Source organism: Cuculus canorus, chromosome 29 (assembly GCF_017976375.1).
Source record: "Cuculus canorus isolate bCucCan1 chromosome 29, bCucCan1.pri, whole genome shotgun sequence".
Classification (NCBI taxonomy): Eukaryota; Metazoa; Chordata; class Aves; order Cuculiformes; family Cuculidae; genus Cuculus; species Cuculus canorus.
In genome coordinates this window covers 3,419,881-3,437,935 of record NC_071429.1, presented here as the reverse complement: position 1 = coordinate 3,437,935, position 18,055 = coordinate 3,419,881, and the positions used below count along the sequence as shown (strand labels likewise).

The 18,055-nt window shown below is 60.2% G+C and overlaps 2 protein-coding genes across 2 annotated transcripts; one reads left to right on the top strand and one right to left on the bottom strand.

Annotated features, from left to right (window-relative positions):
- Positions 1–4,118: 4,118 nt before the first annotated feature.
- NDUFA4L2 (NDUFA4 mitochondrial complex associated like 2) lies at positions 4,119–10,652 on the top strand. Its single transcript, XM_009566271.2, has 4 exons — positions 4,119–4,254; positions 8,118–8,206; positions 10,011–10,071; positions 10,310–10,652. Exons 1-4 carry the CDS (start codon positions 4,198–4,200, stop codon positions 10,364–10,366), a joined length of 264 nt encoding a protein of 87 aa, XP_009564566.1. The 5' UTR covers positions 4,119–4,197; the 3' UTR covers positions 10,367–10,652.
- A 736-nt stretch (positions 10,653–11,388) lies between these two features.
- Positions 11,389–17,147, bottom strand: SHMT2 (serine hydroxymethyltransferase 2). The gene is made up of 12 exons (XM_054051287.1): positions 17,023–17,147; positions 14,691–14,888; positions 14,506–14,585; positions 14,102–14,302; positions 13,937–14,018; positions 13,576–13,698; positions 13,322–13,461; positions 12,942–13,107; positions 12,767–12,866; positions 12,363–12,518; positions 12,011–12,118; positions 11,389–11,836 (listed from the first exon to the last, which is right to left on the bottom strand). The coding sequence occupies exons 1-12, from the start codon at positions 17,044–17,046 to the stop codon at positions 11,709–11,711; spliced, it is 1,506 nt and encodes a 501-aa protein (XP_053907262.1). The 5' UTR covers positions 17,047–17,147; the 3' UTR covers positions 11,389–11,708.
- Positions 17,148–18,055: the final 908 nt, after the last annotated feature.

Here is an 18,055-nt window from a genome sequence, read left to right as displayed (position 1 = left end):
TCGTGTGTGTCTGAGCCGCGTGTGTGCATCTCAGCCGTGTGTGTGCGTGTCAGCCCTGTGTTCCTCTGCTCGGCGCAGCTCCGTCCTCACCGGTATCTTTGTCACAATGAAGGAAGAGGCTATTATGTTTATTAAATTGTATCAAGGCAGCATTACAGCAATTGGCAGCTGGCGACCCCGGTTATTTATAAAACAGGCTTTGGAAATCACAGCTCCAGGCTTGGGCTTTTCTTCAGAGAATTATGGAAAAAAAAAATAAAAATCAATATTGCAGGATGGGGCTGAGGTGGTGGTTAATTGTGGGGTCGGTTCCAGGAAACGCCTTCTGGTGTGATGGCAATTCTGGAAGAGCTGACCTCCCCCTGAGTGCCCAAGCCCCCTGCCAGGGCCGCTGTAGCGCAGCCGCTGCCCTCTGTGGGGCTGTGGTTGGGGGACACCCCTCCTTCACCCCAGAACCCCTCACGCTGCCCTGCCTGGCAGCAGCTCCTGCACCACCAAAGGCCACGGGAAAGCGGGTCCTTCTTTGTGCTGGGGTGCTGGTTCCTGAGCCGGTGGGGACAAACAGGGGCTTCATCTCCTCCTCCTTTCCCAGCATCACTGCGGGTGGCAGAGTTTTGGGCTTTCAGGCTGCGTTGCCCACATCCTGCAGCAGTTGCAGGGTCGGAGATCAGCTCTTCAGTTCCTCATCAAACAGTACCTGGTGATTAATGGGGGGAATTAGGATGATAATAGACCTTTAAATGAAGGTGCCGGTTACAAATGACGCGTGCCGGGTGATGAATGGTGCCAGGGTGAGGAGCAAAGAGGGGAGAGTGATGTCATGGAGATCAGTGACACAACCGGGTGGTCATGACATCACACACAAACTCCAAATGAGGGGATGTGGGACAATCCCAGCGCTGTAGGCAGTCTGAGCAGGAGGAAGGGCTGTGGCTGCTTCACCATTACCTGGCTGCGCAAGTCATCACAACATGTCACGATAGTGCTGGCGTGATGCCCATCGTGGAGCTGCTGGTGCTGCCCAACCTCACCATCCCCTGTGCGGCCACTCACACCCCTGGTGTGGCTGCGCTCAGGGACACGGTTTAGTGGCACATAGGAATGGTTGGACTCCACGATCCAAGAGGTCTTTTCCAACCTGGTGGTTCTATGATTCTAAGGGGTCCCGGGCAGCAGCTCTGTGAGGCCGGGACCCCCTTCTCTCCCTGGGGAGGCTGAGGCTCCTGAGGCATCCAGCCTCTTCTCCTCACGCTGGGGGTCATCCCCCAACGTGGCTCTGTGGGGCTATGAAATACATCCCGTTAATTCACCATTTAATTATTGGCTGTTTGTTTATTGTTTGTTTGCTTTAGTTGGTATGAATTTTTTATGATGGTTTCCATTGCGCCCTGCCAAAAGCCGGAGAGATTTACAGCTTCGGCACGAGCAGAGCCTTAACGAGGGAAAGATCCCCGGTAGCAGCCCGGGATGTTCTCGTGGCACCAGCAGAGGAGGGTTTTGGGGTGGTTCCTCCTAGGGCTGAAGGGGTACAACCTGTGGGCACCCAGCTGTGGGGCAGGGAGGCTGTGGGGCGGTGGCTCAGGCAATGGGGGGGGGGCTGTTCAGAGCTGAGAAAGCTGAGTTGGTGGCTGGGGAGGAGATGGGGAGGGGGCACCAAGGCTGGGAGCCAGAGGAAAAAGCACGCTCAGGTGCAGGCACGTTCAGCCCCAAGCCGCAGCATCTCCCATTAATGAAGCACTTCATCACCGTGGCGTTGCGGCGGGGGGGGAAAGGGGGGCACCCAATTCAGAATGATAAATTCCCCGCGACGGCCCCGCGCTCGCTCGCAGCAGCCGTGATTCTCCTTCATCTTGAATAATATTTTTGGAGTGGTTGTAAAATAACCCGCCACAGCAGCTGTGAGTGAAGATACCAGGGCCCAGTATCTCCCCCCAGCCCCCCTTCATCTGTCTTTTCAGCTCCCCCCCCTGCAAGGGCAGCTCCCCGCAGCCCTTGTATGGGAACAGGGACTGCACCGACACACGTGTGAACGTGCCCCAGCCACGCGTGTTGGTGTGTATGCATGCGTGTGAGCATATATATCTCCTTATAAAGGTGTGTGTCCGTGTGTCCATGCACATCCGTTGAGATGCGTGCGCACAGGTGCCCATGCACGTGTAGCTGTGTCTCTGTCGCACACGCGTGCGAGTGCAAAGCTACGCAGGTGTGCATGTCCGCGTAGCTCTGCGTCTGCAGGTGTGTGTCCGTGCAACATGCACGCTTCCCGAGAGCGGCTGCTGTAATTTTTTTCTCTCTAGGATTCGGAAGTATTTGTGGGTTGTCGTGTTCTTCCCCAAAAGCGCTGACCCATCGGATCTGCTCGGTGCCAGGCAGGGGCAGCCAGGAAAGAGAAGCAGCTTCAGCAGCACCCGTTTACTGATGGAGTTTTGTGTCTCCCTCAGGATGGTGGGCACAGCTGGAACCCTCCCCAGTGCCCTACAGGGCTGAGCCCCTCTCCACCGCCGCTCCCGGGAGGCTGCGGGCAGTACCCAGGAGGGCTCCGGAGCAGCAGGGCACACGCTATGATCCCCGCGGAAGAGAGAAGCGCAGCACAGAATCAAACTGTCTCTTAATTACAGTCATTAATGAGCATGGAGGCAGCTGGGCCTTGTGGGCAGGGAATCCTTCTGCATCTCTAAGGGAAGTCCTGGGCTCCTCTGCAGGGAATTCAGAGCTTGCATTGGGCCAGGGTGCACAGATGCAGGTTGCTTTGATGCAGACCTGGCTGTGATGGGACCAGGAGCCCCCCAGGAGTCCTGAGCTCCTAATGCTGCCGGATGCCTTCTTAGGATCTACGCTCAGCGCTTCGGCGTTGTGCTCCGGAAGGGTTATAGCACTGCAGGTGAGTTGTCCCCAATTCCACACCTGTGCACATGCAAACAACCTCACGAACCTCTTCCGCATGCTCCTGCGGTGATCCTGCATCCTCTCCATACTCCGTGCTGTCCCTGTGCTGCAGCAGACGTTGGCAAAGGAACGCAGCGAAGGACAGCGCGTGCCCGCGCCGAGGGCAGGATGCACTCTGTCTTGGGGAGTGGCACTTAATCAATCCCATTTTCAAAACTCTAATTATATCAACAAAAGCCTCAACACGGCGCTGCTGGCTGCAATTCAGGCCTTGTTTATTTATTTCCACCCACTCCAGCGAAGTTTCTCCCCTTTGTCCTTTTAGACTTTGCTAAAAGAAATGAGGATATGGATGGAGCGGCGCTAATGGGGCTGCGCGGTGCCGGGGGGGATGGAGGGTGGCTGGAGGGGCAGCAGTGGGGAGGAGAGGAGACTCCTCGGGATGCTCTAAAGCCAAACCTTCAAAGTGGGGGTCTTACAGGTCAGCGTTAAAAAGAATTGCCAGAAATCTTGTGTGCGCGTTGGTGCATATGCCTGTAGGGGTGTTCACAGTGTCTGCCGCTGTGTCGGCACATGTGGCGTTTACCTGTGTGCGAACGCCTGCTCCGTAAAAGCAAAAACTGATCAGTTTGGGACCTTCATAAAGGTCAGGGGGGAGCAGTCCCTGCTCAGTCCCAGGCTGCTTCTTTTGGCTGCCCGCTCGGTCCGTCTTCCCGGTCTTTTGTTAAGAGCCAGTGGGTACAAATAGCTGGTTTCCATATGCACAGCAGCATCTGTTACTGCCAGGGAGATTTGCATTGCTAAATGTAAATTGGGTGTTATGTCATTTATCATAAACGGGAGGGTGGAAGGGGGGGGGGGGATATGCGCTGAGGGGAGGCAGCAAACATCGCTGAAGTTGTCATAACAAATCACGCGACTCATCGTTCGCCCTGGCAGGAAGGTGAGGAGCAACCTGTGAAGGATTTGCACGTGGAAGGAAGGGAAGGGGCTGAGCCCTTGTACGGAGAGGGAAACTGAGGCACTAATGGGGTGCAGCAGCAAGGGGGACCTTAGACATGCAAACCAAAGCTCGTCGTTAACCCAAGGACTCGCTGTGGGAGAGGTGGGAAGGGGCAGAGTGCAGCCGGGGCTCAGGACCTGGTCCTCAGCCTCCCTCTCCCCTTCCAGCATCCCTGCCCCTTGCTCCCCGGCCCGCCCCGTCCCTCCCAGCCCTGCTTGCAGACGCCTCCCTCGTGTCTCCTGCCCACCCTACATCCTCGGGAGGCACTCGGGAACTGCCCTCGCAGCTGGACCTTCCCCACCCTCGCCATGAAGGGCCCCCTCCTCGGAGTTATGTTCTCCCGGCATGTCAAGCGACACCCCGGAGTAAGTGACCCCACACCCTCTCCCTGCAGGAACCCCATCCCTCCCCATCCCTCTGCCCCTCTCCTCCTCCCAGGGACCCCTCCCAGCTGTCCTCGTCCTTCTCTCACTGCGAGCCTCGTGGACCCTGCGCTTCCCCACGCCCTTCTCCCTCCTTCCCACCCCCCCATTCCTCCTGCCCTCCACTGCCCTTTACACCCTTTCACCAGCTCCCCTCTTCCTCCCACTCTCCAAACCCCTTCTCAGCCTTCTGGTTCAGCTCCTCTGCTCATTCCATGCCTTCTCAGGCTGTCCCTTGTCACCAGCTTCCCCTTCACACTGTCCTCAGCATCCTCCAGGTAAACCGGGTGGTCACGGTGGTTCGCAGCCCCCTGTTCCTGAGCCCCCCCCTGCACTGCCTGACCCCCTCCCTCTCTCCAGTGCTGCCAGGGTGCCTTTGCTGAGCCGCATTGGGCTTCGGGCACATCAGTTCTTACAACAGACACAGATGCCAGCAACTGCTCGGGTGAAGGGTGCTGCTCTGTGCCCCCTCGCCCTACTCCACCCTGCTCTGGGGATATCAAAAAGATGGGATGGGAATAGAAATCGAGCCCCCTGTCCACTCGTCCCAGGTTTGGAGCACCAGCTCCCATCCTTTCAGCTCCAATCTGTCCCTTTCCCCCCACCATCAAAATTTCAAGCCGAGGGGTTGGTGTACAAAGATGCTTAAACCCTCATCAAACTACAGACCCTCCGAGACGGTGGCAGAAGGGCGAATGTTCCCACCCTGCCCGGATGGGCTGTATCCCCTCCCGCAGCAGGGACCTGGACCTTCTCAGAAGGTCCTCAGCCCCGTCCTTGCCCGTTCCTATTTCCCTCCCTGGGCACCTGGAAGGGGCTGGTGGCCTGGGGAGGGTTAAGGAGCTTCAAGCACTGGGCTGAAAGTCACGTAAGCACTTGGCAGTTGAGTTTGGGGAGGGCAGAGCAGACAGGCTGGAAAAGATGATGAACCGTGGCTGAGCATCCGGATGCCCGGCTGGCGGGCAGGGGAGGGGAGGCCAGGGCTGGAGAAGGAGGCACCGTCGAGCTGGGCTCTAAAGGTGGGTGCCTTCACACCGCCAGCACTGAGGGTGAGGGCAGCCAGGATGCTTTTCATGTCCTCAGTGAGAGCAGATGGATGGGCAGCACAGGCCAGGGCTCCTCTAGGCACTACTGAGCATTTCTATGCGCAGAGCCATGGCATTTGGGATTTGTCTGTTCCTATCTACCATGGCATCCCCAGCTTCTCAGGCTGTGTGTGACTTGGGAGATGCAGAGAAGACCCCCAAACAGTACGTATAAAGCATCCTGGGTGCCTGTGTGTGAAGCACCTGGCACACACGTTAAGCAGAATTATTGCCAGCACAGGTTGCTGGGGCAATTTTTGACATGTCATCCATTAAATGTGATCAGCTGCAGCTGGCACCGAGCAGGTACATCAGCACTTTCACCTGGCAAAAGACTCTCCCACCACAGCATGCCCGGTTGCCCACCTGGCAGTGATAGATGCCTCATGCACGCTGGTGAAGCACCATGGTGGTGAAGCGTAGGAGCTTTGGCAGGACAAGAACTCACCTGGCACAGCAATGCAGGGGCTGCACGGCTCAGTGGGTGCTTTCAAGGCACCGGGCAGAGCCTGGCACTGCATCCCACCATCCAGTCACATCGGCACGTGGTCCTGCCACGGGAGGGGATGCTCATCCGCACCCAGGTATGAGGTGTTCATCCTTCCCAGTCCAGGCATGAGGTCCCCGCGCCTCACCCAGCACCTCATGCATTTCATTTCTCCTTCCTGCTATCTTTGTAGCTGAAGCAGTAACAGCAGTGCCAGATCCCCACTCTGGCAGAGCTGGTGCCAGCTCACTGCTGGGTCACTTAGAAGCGCTGGGAGGTGGCTGGGGTTGCAGCCAGCCTGCGGTGGGGACCGGCTGTGCCTGGCCAGGGCGCTCGGCTCTGCTGCCAGCAGAGACAGGGGTCCCAGGGAGCAGAGCATCACCAGCCTTGCTCCCAACAGGTCCCCACGGTGGGGGTTAAAGGGCAAACATTGCCTGCACATAAGTGGCATTTTAACTCTCCATATGCTTAAGGTCAAGCTCACAATATATCTTGTTTATTTTTGTGCATGTCTTGGGAGGGAAACAGACCCCACTGCCTGCACCTGCAGCTCCAGAGCCCCTCGCCTGCTGCAGGAGCAGCTCCCCCAGCTCCCCCTACCCTTAATTCTTCTCAGGCATTAATTACCCAGAAGGTGTCAGCAGCAGATGGTGAGACGAACCCACCGCCCCGAATCTCCTCCAGCAGACATCGCAATTCCCGACGCTGTGGAGTTCATCTTGATTAGCCGGCGCGGTTGGGTAGCGGCTACTGCCAGATCCTCTTGGCATCCAGCCGCACACGGCGCAAAAGATCATTATCTGCTGATGCCTCTAACCTCCCGAATCGGCACTGGCATCTGCCAGGCACTCGATCAGCTGGCGCAAGCGCAGAACGCTGCTTGCTTGGGCATGGGTGCTGCCGAGCGGGAGCACTGGGAGCACTGGGAGAGGATAGGTTGGGGGGTCCAACTGGGGACCACAGGGTGGGCAAGGAGTGCTTGGTGAAAGCGATGCATCTGACTGCCTGTGTGTCTTCTCCACCCCCTCCCGGGTGCAGGTCATTGAGTTGCTTAGCAGAGATCAGAGGGGTTTGGACAGACCTTCATGTTTTAGAGCCGTGCGCCCCTAGGTCTCATCCAAGTGGGGAAACGGAGTCACTGCGTGGTAGGTGGAGGCTCAGCGACATTTGCCGCGAGCTCAAGCTGCCAAGCAGAATTGCAAATATAACCCAGGCGCTCAGGTGCTGGCGATGCAAACTGTGCGGTGCGCACAGCTCTGGCGGCGTTACCGGCCCCCGCTCCGCGTTAATGGGCACTGCGAGGTGCCGGCCGTGTTTGCCTTCCCAGGGGCACGGATTTGGCAGGAGGTTCATTATGCTCAGAGCATCTTCCCTGGTGCGGGGGCCGTGGCAATCCGGGGGAGGTCAAAGCAGCCTCATCTCGGCTCGGATTGAGGCCGTGTCCCCCTGGGCACCGGGGGATTGGCAGAGCGAGTGGAGGAGGAGCGGAGATGAGAACATGGAGCTGGTCGCCCTGCAAAGGTGTGATGAAAGCCCCTGTGTGCACAGAGCGGGGAGGGGGGCAAAGGGACCTCCTGGTCGCAGGGATGTGCGCTGTGAAGCTGGGGGAGCTCCCGTGAGGTCACTGTGTCCCTGAGATGTGCCCTGGACCCAGATGCTCAGACACCAATGTAATGCCTGGCCTTAGGGTGTCCAGTCCATCCCTGCTGGGCAGGATAAGACAACCTTGAACCCTCCTCATCCCATGCTTCACAGGGTGATGGTGAGGAAGGGGTGCAGGGCTGGGATGCAGCTGTTGGGGACAAGAACATGCCCGAGATGGGCAGTGTCCGCAGAGCTAAACCCTGCTGTTTGCCAAGGCTCAGTCCTTCGCTGACTCGAGGCACCATGCACACCAGGAATGATGCCCCCCGAGCCCTCACCCACGGCTGCGCCAGCCAGCACGGGTGCCGGGCAGCAGCAGGCAGAGGGGAAGTGATTTCTCATTCCAAATCCAATTCCTCTCCAACACGAGCCGATTTTTCTCTCCCTCTTTTAATTCAGTCACTCAAGCTGACAGCTACACTGTGTACCGCAGCCCAGCTACAGGATTGCTCTGCCATATTTCCCCTGTAAATCTCCCGGTGTGTCAGCTCTCCCTTTCACTCTCCAGTCGGCCTGATAAATATTCATTTTATTGGGGTATTTTTCATTTCTCTCTCTCCCTCTCCCTCTCTCTCTCTCTCTCTCTGCAGCTCATTCCCCTCATTGGCTTCATCAGTGTTGGCATGGGCAGTGCAGTCCTGTACCTGCTGAGGTTGGCGTTGTACAGTCCGGACGTCAGGTAGGGGTCAGGGTGCCCCGGGCACCCATTAGGCACTTGCCCTGCACCCCTGGACCTGAGAGGGATGATACTGGTGTGCGTCGGGCGGGCACTGGGGTGCACAAGGTACTTGGATGCACCCCAACACCTCCCTGGCAAGTTGGGCAGCGGGGGATAAACTGAAGAGCCTGGAGGGGTGAGGGAGGCTGGGACACCATCTGCCTTCTTCTTCTTCTTAGGAGTGATAGAGGGGACAAAGATCCCCAACTTGGTGCTCCGGGCACTGCACCCCGTGCTGTGAAACTGGGAGTGAGCAGGAGAGAGACAGAGAGAGGGAACGGACACAGCAGTGGGAGCAGAGAGGGGTGGGTGGGTGGATGACGAGGCTGGTGAAAGCAATACGTGACTGATACAGAGAGGGAATGATGGGGGGGGCGGGGGGCATTGATAGAGGAATGGGAAACCAGTGGGACGGATGGTTGGAGAAGGAATGAGGAGAGAAGAAAGGATGGACAGACATAAAAACAGCGTGCAAGGATGGATGGAGAGGGAGAGAAGGGAGCGAGAGCCAAGGTGTGAGGATGGATTGATGAAGAATAGCGGGTGGATGGATTGGCACACGACAGACAGGCATGCTGTGGTGCACGGGGCTGGTTTTTTTTCCCCCTAGTAGCTCAGTAGCCCAACGTCCCTGCAGCCCCATGCTGTCTAATGCCTATCTAATATTTGTTTGTTCCCGGTAAAATGCTCATTGATTTAATTTGATGCCAGCTGCCCAGGGTACTTAGCTCAGCAATTAGCAGATACAGGCACCTTGTCTTTGATGGTAGAAGCACAGGAGTGTGCATGTGTGTATGTGTGTGGGGGGGCATAAAACAACAGCAGCACCTCCCCAGCACATTAATGCTATTAAACAGCTCCAGGGGTCTCCATTTGCAGCACAGCCCCCCCTCCCCCTTTCTTCCCCCAACATGTATGCGCATACACACACGTGCGCACATCTTCCCAGATGGAAAAATTCTGCTTTTGGCCAACATCAGGCGATTGCAGGGGGGAACAGGAGAGGGGGAGAGATGTGAGCTGCTTTCTCCAGGGACCCATCCCACGGCTTCACTGGCCTTCCGCAACCTCTCCTGGGACAGGACAGGATGTGTCCTCTTTGAGAGGACTTCATCCAACCCACACCAGCCATCCCGGCGCAGTTGTCTTGCACACTCATGGCTGCTGCATCCCTGCTTATGCACACAGACATGCAGAGCAGGGCCGGCAGCAGCTTTCCCGCTCACCCCCCTCCCCAGATAGGGGGTGAAGGCTGGGGTTGGGGCTCATAGGTGAGTTTCGGGCAGGGGATGGGGCAGAACGCAGCCTCCCCCCAGGTAGGGCTGCAGCAGGGCAGTGCCTGCAGAGATGCTGGCTGCGGGAACAGGCAGACGTGCACCCCTGCACGTACGGCCGGTGCAGCGGCTCACGGGCCACAGCCCTGTGCTGGGGCAGCAGCCACGCTGCGGTTTGGGGAAGCCAAGCCATGGCACAAGCCTGGGCAGGAATGCACCGGGAGCAGCTTCACGGGGAGCCCGTTTGGCCCCCACACAGCTCCTCACCCTGAGGGTCTTGGAGGGAGCCAGCCAGAGCCCCCAAACCTGCCAACCACAGCAGAACTGGGCAGGGTGGGTGCACTGGCATCTGGGTTATTTCTGCACGAAGATGGGGGCTAGGGGTGCCAGTGGGTGTGAAATGTGGGGGGGGGAGGGCTGGGATTTGGCAGGGGGGGGGCTCTCTCCCCGTCGCTCTTTACAGGTATTGATGACCCCATCACCCCTTGCAGCTGGGATCGAAAAAATAATCCTGAGCCCTGGAATAAGCTAAGCCCCACGGACCAGTATAAAGTGAGCACTGGGTGAACTGGGGGCCTAGCACTCTGGGGTGGGGGATAGGGCAAGATATGGTGTTTTCCTCAGGGGAGGGATGTCATCAGCCCTGGGCAGAGATAAATGCATGATCCCTCCACTTCCTTGTGCTCAGATATGGGGAGGGGAGCGCTGACCCCCACCCTCTAGCCAAGGCCAGTAACGGCTACGGGAGATACCACCCCCCACCCCCTCCTCACATCCCTCTCTTCTCCAGTTTCTGGCAGTTTCCACTGACTACAAGAGCCTCAAGAAGGACCGTCCCAGTTTCTGAGCTGCCCTGGGGATGTGCTGCCGTGCTGGGGCAGGGGAGAGCTCGCCCACCCCCAGCAGCCCTCTTGGCTCCTGCCTGCCACACGGCAGGTCACTGCGCACACAGGTCTCTGCTTCCCCTGTACCCCACAAGACGTGGGGCTGCACCCCCTGCGACAAACTCCATCGCTCCAGGAGCAAGGTGACCACTGTTGCCAGCGCCCTGCGCCCTCCCGCTCTGGTACCCCACTCGGCATCGCATCTCGCCCTGCATTAAACTCATAGGACACTAATAAGTCATCAGAGCTGGGGGGGGGGGGGGGGGGGGGGCAGAATGGATGATGGATGCTGTTTCCCAGGCTCATAAACACCAGAGACACTCCACAGCCCCTCTGAGGGCTGGCATCGGGGCTCACATCCTGCTGGAAGTGATGCCTTATGGCCCCTGGGTGCTGCGTTTCCGCTCTCCCACGCTCCAGGGGGCTGTCCAGGGACCCCCCCCGGCCCTGACCCAGCTCCTGCAGGGAGGGGAACGGCTGGGTGAGGTCAAAGGGCTCACATACACAGGGATGGGGATGCACATGCATGTCCTGCACGGCGTGTGCAGCTCCTGCTCCCCCCTAGGGCTCTGCACCGTGGGGCAGGGGAGCCCTGCCTGGGGATATTTGGTTTGGCTACGGCCACGGGGACGGGGGAACACAGCCAGGACAGCGGGACGTGCTGGGGAGCAGGCATCTGCCTGGCCTGCCAGGGGCTGGGCTCACTCCAGCTGGGCTGAGCCACGAGGAGGAAGGGGGTCTGGCCAAACACTCTGCACCACACAGCAGCCGGAGAGCAGGAAAGGGTCCCAGGCCACTTCTCCCCACCTCGTTCTGGGGTTCAGTGTAACCCCCTTGTCTCTCCCCTGCAACAGAGACAGAGGCAGGACTATGGGCAGCAAGACCAGAGGTCTGTGCCCCACATCTGCCCCCCCAGCACCATGCACGGTGCCAAGGGGCCCTGGGGTCACTGCCCCCCATGACCACCGGCACCCGCACACCTCCAGACAGGTCACCTCTGCCTGCGCTTTTATTAGCAACCCCCCCACCCTGTAGAAAAGTGCAAGACTTGCTTGGACAGAGGGGATAAGGCTGGAGCATCACGACTGGTCCCTTCCCCCATCAGGGTCTGGGTGTGGGAGGGGTGTCTCTGCACCCTAACACTGAGAGGGGGAGTTGGGGGGGCTGCCCCCACCCTGGGGAGGGAGCGCCCGATGCAAAGGCGCTGGTGAGGGACGAAGGAGATAGGGGAAGGCAGAGGGTGGGTTTTAGCCTCCCCTTGCCCTGAGCTGGTCCCAGCCTGGCGGGAAGGGTGAGAGCCCCTGCTCAGTGGTCACTGAAGCCAGGCATGGGGAAGGCACGAGCAAAGGTCTCCACGCGCTGGCGCAGGTCGCTCAAGCGGCGCTGCGTCTCCGTGTCCTCCAGCAAGAAGTTCTTGAACTCTTGGAGCTTGCCTGGGGATGGAGCAGGACTGGTGAGAAGGGGAGGGGGGCACACAACAGCAGCCCTGTCCCTGCCCAGGCGAGGGGGGGGGGGGTGACACCGGTACGGGGCGCAGTCCCCAACCCCACACAGAGATGCCGACCGGCACTCGAGAAGCGGGGAGACGGGTGGCCTCGTTCACTCACTGGTTTTGCTTTTGACGTCCAGGGCCAGCATGATGCCCTCGTCGATGAAAGCCACGACTTTCTGGAAATCCTCTTCATGGAAGTGGCGGGAGGTCAGTGCGGGGGCACCTGCGGGATGGAGCCCATCAGGGGGGTCAGGATCCAATCTCACTAAGCGGCTCCCCAAGCCCTGGCATCCGTAAGAGTCCTATGCCCTTCTCCAAGCCAGAAACTGGCTGCAAATGCCCATGTGGAGTCCTCGGAGAGGGGTGAAACACAGAGGAGATGCTCTGGGGTGAGAGCCTAGGGAACCCCCACCCAGGAAATGGGGGGGATGGAGAAAGGAAGATCTCAAGCGGGGCCCATCCCTCACCCAGGCGCAGACCCCCTGGCGTGAGCGCACTCTTGTCCCCTGGGCACGTGTTCTTGTTGGCAGTGATGGAGACGAGTTCCAGCACCCGCTCAGCCCGTGCGCCATCAATGCCTTTGGGCCGCAGGTCCACCAGCACCAGATGGTTGTCAGTGCCACCTGGGAAGCAAAGGAAAGGGGTGAGGAGGAGCAAAGGCCACCCCTGAGCACTCTCCGCCACCCCCTTGTCCCTTCTCTGCTCAGCCCTGTGCTGCCTCAAGCCCTGTTCTTGCACCCCATTCCTCTGCCCCAAAGCCCATCCGCGCTCCCCACTGCTATTGGGGACACCAAGACCAAGCGGTGTCACTTGTCACCTACCACAGCCTCATCCCTCCTTGTCCGCAAAAGCACAGGGAAGGAGCCATTACCTGATACCAGGGTGTAGCCACGCTGCAGCAGGGCCTGTGCCATGGCTTTGGCGTTCTTCAGCACTTGCTGGCAGTACTCGCGGAAAGCTGGCGAGCTGGCCTGGGTCAGGGGGACACCACATCAGCGTGGGGCCTGGGTCACCTCTAGCCCCGAGGCTACCACCCCGGCACAGACCTGTTTGAGGGCCACAGCCACAGCAGCGATGGCATGGTTGTGTGGTCCCCCTTGCAGGGAAGGGAAGACGGCAAAGTTGACCCTGTCCTCCAGGTCATAGAGCGTCTCCTTGCCCGTCTTCTTATCCACTGAGCGCACACCCTTGCGGTAGAAGATCAGTCCTGACCTGGTGGCAAGAGAGAGCCGGCACCGTTCCTGCCGCTGGCCCACCCCACAGCAGGGGGAGATGAGCCCCCTGCAACATGGGGCGGCACCACCACTCTCCCGTGGGTCCCCCCTGTTCAGTTCTGACACCAGAGCATGAAACGCCTCTTCCTTTGAGCTCCCCTGCCATGCACAAGCAACCTCCCCAGGGAGGGGGTGGCAGGACGCAGCCTCACCTGGCGCCGCGCAGCGTCTTGTGCGTGGTGCTGGTGACCACATCTGCGTGCTCGAAGGGCGAAGGGATGACCTTGGCTGCCACCAGCCCACTGATGTGCGCCATGTCTGCCAGCAGGTACGCCTTCACCTCCTCGCACACCTGCGGATGGAGTGCATTGGGAGTCACGGGCAGCCACAAGCCTGGTGTGACTGCCCTGGAGCTGCTGTAGAAGCAAGAGCTCCCGCCACCCAGGATGGACCCACCACCCCGTACCTTCTTCATGCGGGCGTAGTCAATGAGGCGGGCATATGCGCTGGTGCCAGCAATGATGAGACGAGGACGGAAGAGCCGTGCCGTCACTTCCAGCTGGTTGTAGTCGATCAGCCCCGTGGCTGGCTGCAAGGGACGGACGGACAGTTTGCAGAGGCACACGCGCCCCCGTCTCTCCAGCTCTGAGCACAGCGCATTTGGCTGAACCACAGGCAGCTTCCCAATGCCCCGGGATGCGTTTGGGACATGGGGAGGGTAGAGCAGAGGATGGCAGAGCAGCTCAGGCCCCCCATGAGAACCACCAGGACCAGTAGCTCAGCCAGCAGATCCCCTCTTCCCCAGCAAGCTGCCCTCCTTGACTCACATCAAGTTTGTAGGGCATCGACTCAAAGAAGATGGATGTTGCTGAGATTCTCTTGACATCCGACATGTAACCATGTGTGAGGCTGCAGGGGAAAGCAGAGGTGCAGGGTTACGCTGAGCGCCCCCAGGACACAGCAGGCTCCAGGCTGCGCATCCCGCTACATACTGGCCCCCGTCGGGCAGGTCCAACCCCATCAGGCGGTCGTGGGGCTGCAGCAGGGCTGTGTAGGCTGCAAAGTTGGCTGGAGACCCTGAGTAGGGCTGAACGTTGACGCCCCAGCGGGCAGGATCTAGGTCAAAGGCCTCCAGGGCTCGCTGCTCACACAGCAGCTCGATCTGGTCCACCACCTCAGCTCCGCCGTAGTACCTGGAGAAGGGAGATGGTTATGAAGGGGGGACCTTCCCCCTGCCAGCCCCACAGCCTCCCACCCCATAGGAGACCTCAATGGAGAGGACAGCCTCCCCTTGGAAGCTCCCACTCCTGCCTCAGGGCTCCCCTTAACCTCTGCAGCCAAATCCCCTGCCGCCACTGGTGCGCCCCCGTCCTCCAGAGCCCGCTTCCCCCTTCACCTCTTGCCAGGGTACCCCTCCGAGTACTTGTTGTTGAGGCAGGAGCCCAGGGCTTCCAGTGCCGCCCGGCTGCAGAAATTCTGGGGGGAAAAGGGTTTCAGAGATGGGGCAGTGGAGCTCCTACCTGAGCAGGGCCCCCGCCCAGGACCATCACCGCCCGCTGCACCGAGGACCCCACACCTCACCTCAGAGGCAATGAGCTCCAGCCCCCGGCACTGACGATCCTTCTCCTTCTGGACCAGGGTCCACATCTCCGGGTCGCTCTCGGCCAGACTCTCCTGCCCTGTCCAGCCAGGCACATGCCCGGTGGCAGCCGCCACGGCAGTGCCGTGCTGTGCCCGCTGGCTGCCGGTGGCTACTGGACCACCACATCGCTGCAGGACCTGTGAAGGGGATGGGGGTAGGGGGACTGTCAGGCTGTGACCCCATCCAGGGGGGTGCCAAGCCTCCTTACCCCCTGCAGCACCCGGTGATGGCACCAGGAGCAAGACTGTGGGGTTCTGCCTCCAGACACTACCCAGAACCGGCGCATGGGGACCCCCAAAGTCCCCACAAGGCACATGGGTACCCCAACCAAGGTCTCCCATGCCCACAGTTGGGGCAGGAGCATCCTGTCTCTGCTGAGAGCAAGTGTCAAAGCAGCAAGAATGGCAACCAAACATCCCCATAAGGCACACGGGGACCTCCCCCCAAGGTCTCCCATGCCCATGGCTGGGGCAGGAGCATTTAGTTCAGTAAAGCCTTTGACACGGTTTCTCACAGCATTCTGCTTAGGAAACTGTCAGCCTCTGGCCTGGACAGGCGCACACTCTCCTGGGTGGAAAACTGGTTGGATGGCCGAGCCCAGAGAGTGGTGGTCAATGGAGTCAACTCCAGCTGGAGGTTGGTCCCAAGTGCTGTCCCCCAGGGCTCAGCGCTGGGTCCAGCCCTGTCAATATCTTTATCAATGACCTGGATGAAAGCATTGAGCGCACCCTGAGCAGGTTTGTAGACGACACTGAGCTGGGAGGAAGTGTTGATCTGCTGGAGGGTAGGGAGGCTCTGCAAAGGGATCTGAACAGGTTGGACCGATGGGCTGAGACCAACGGCATGAGGTTCAACAAGGCCAAATGTCCTGCACTTGGGGCACAACAACCCTGTGCAGCTACAGACTGGGGGAAGAGTGGCTGGAGAGCTGCACGGAGGAGAAGGACCTGGGGGTGTGGATTGACTGAGCATGAGCCAGCAGTGGCCCAGGTGGCCAAGAAGGCCAATGGCATCTTGGCTTGGATCAGACCCGGCGTGGCCAGCAGAGTCAGGGAGGGGATTCTGCCCCTGGACTCGGCACTGGTGAGGCCGCACCTCGAATCCTGTGTTCAATTCTGGGCCCCTTGCCCCAAGAAGGATGTTGAGGCTCTGGAGAGTGTCCAGAGAAGAGCAACGAAGCTGCAGAAGGGTCTGGGGAACAAATCTTATGAGGAGCAGCTGAGGGACCTGGGGGTGTTTAGGCTGGAGAAGAGGAGGCTGAGGGGAGACCTTATTGCTCTCTACAACTGCCTGAAAGGAGATTGAAGAGAGGAGGGCGCTGGGCTCTTCTCCCCAGTGACGGGGACGGGACAAGGGGGAATGGCCTCAAGCTGTGCCAGGGGAGGGTCAGACTGGATATCAGGAAGAAATTTTTCACAGAAGGGGTCATGGGGCCCTGGCAGAGGCTGCCCAGGGAGGGGGGGGAGTCCCCATCCTGGAGGTATTTAAAAGATGGGTGGACGAGGTGCTCGGTTGGACTCATAAGATCTAAAAGGTCTTTTCCAATCTGGTGATTCTATGAGTGTGTGATTCTGTCTCTTTGAGAGACTGTGTCAAAGCAGCAGGAACGGCAACGAAACCCACCGTGGCTGCGGAGCACGTGTGCAGCAGAGCAGCTCGCGTGTACAGGCTTGGACGATGATGGGGGGCGGTCCCCCCACTGCTCCTCTTGCAAGGGGAACTGAGCCCCCCCCCTCCCTCCACCACCACCACCGGTGCGTGATGCAACCGCTGCCGCCCCATTGCATCACCTGTGCCGTCACGGGCAGCGGCCAAGGCCGGTGGCAGCGGCTGCCCCGAACCGGGGGACTTTGGGACAGACGCAAAGTCCGTGGGGGCAGGGAGGGAACGGGGACACCGGGGGTGCCGCTGCCCACCCCGGGGGGGGCACCGGGATCGGGAGCGCTACCCTCCCCCCCCTCCCCCGCCTCGGGTCGAACAGGAGCTGCGGTCTGAGCTGCAGAGGGGAGAAAGGGGTACGCGGAGCACCGGGAGCTCCCATCGCCCCGGGAACGCTGCGAGCACTGGGACCTCCCCGAGCACCGGGAGCTCCCAACCCCTCCCGGGCACCGGGAACCCCGCGAGCATCGGGACCTCCTCGAGCACCGGGAGCTCCCAACCCCCCCCGGTCACCGGGAACCCCGAGGACCCCCGCAGGCACTGGGGCTGCACGGGTACCGGGACCCCCCGGGCACCGGGGCACCCCGAGCCCCCCCCATCTCCGGGACTCACCCTGCCCAGGCGGAACAGCCACATCGCGGTCCGAGCTGCAGGCGGGTCCGGCCAGGACCCAGCCCCGGTTCCAGCCCCGGTTCCAGCCCGGCCCCGGCCCCGCCCCCTCCCGGCCCCGCCGACACCGCGCGAGAGCAGCCGGGATGGGGGCGGCACCGGCAGCGCGGGGCCTCACGGGAAGCGGGGCCCCGGGCAGCCTGGTTCCTGCACGCCATCCCCGCATCGCCATCCATGTCCCATGCACCCCATCCCTGCACCCCCTTCCATGTCCCCTGCACCCCATCCCTGCCACCACATCCCATCCCTGCATCCCCATCCATGACTCATGCACCCTATCCCTGCATCCCCTCATCCCCTTCCATGTCCCATGCACCCCATCTCTGCATCCCCATCCCTGACACTGCATCCCATCCCTGCATCCCAGTCCATGTCCCCTGCACCCCATCCCTGCCGCCGCATCCCATCCCTGCATCCCCATCCATGTCCCCTTCACCCCATCGCTGCCACTGCATCCCAGTCCATGTCCCCTGCACCCCATCCCTGCCGCCGCATCCCATCCCTGCATCCCCATCCAGGTCCCCTGCACCCCATCGCTGCCACTGCATCCCAGTCCATGTCCCCTGCACCCCATCCCTGCCGCCGCATCCCATCCCTGCATCCCCATCCAGGTCCCCTGCACCCCATCCCTGCCTCAGCATCCCACCCCCGCAAACCTATCCATGCCCCAAGCACCCCAAACCCTCCCCCTGCACCCCATCCCCGCATCCCACCCCTGCTCCAAGCACCCCAAATTCTGCCCGCACACCCCATCCCTGTCCCTATACCCCATCCCCACATCCCATCCCTTCCCCTGCACCCCATCCCCACATCCTCATCCCTGCCCCCCCCCAATCCTCTTTCCTCTGCCCCCTGTGCCCCCCTCCCATTTTCCTCCCTCCCGGAGGGTGGTGGGCTCCACCATGGGAGTATGGGATCAGCACACTTAACAGCTTTTCCACTTTTTTCCAATGTTATTCTTTACTTTCACTTTTTT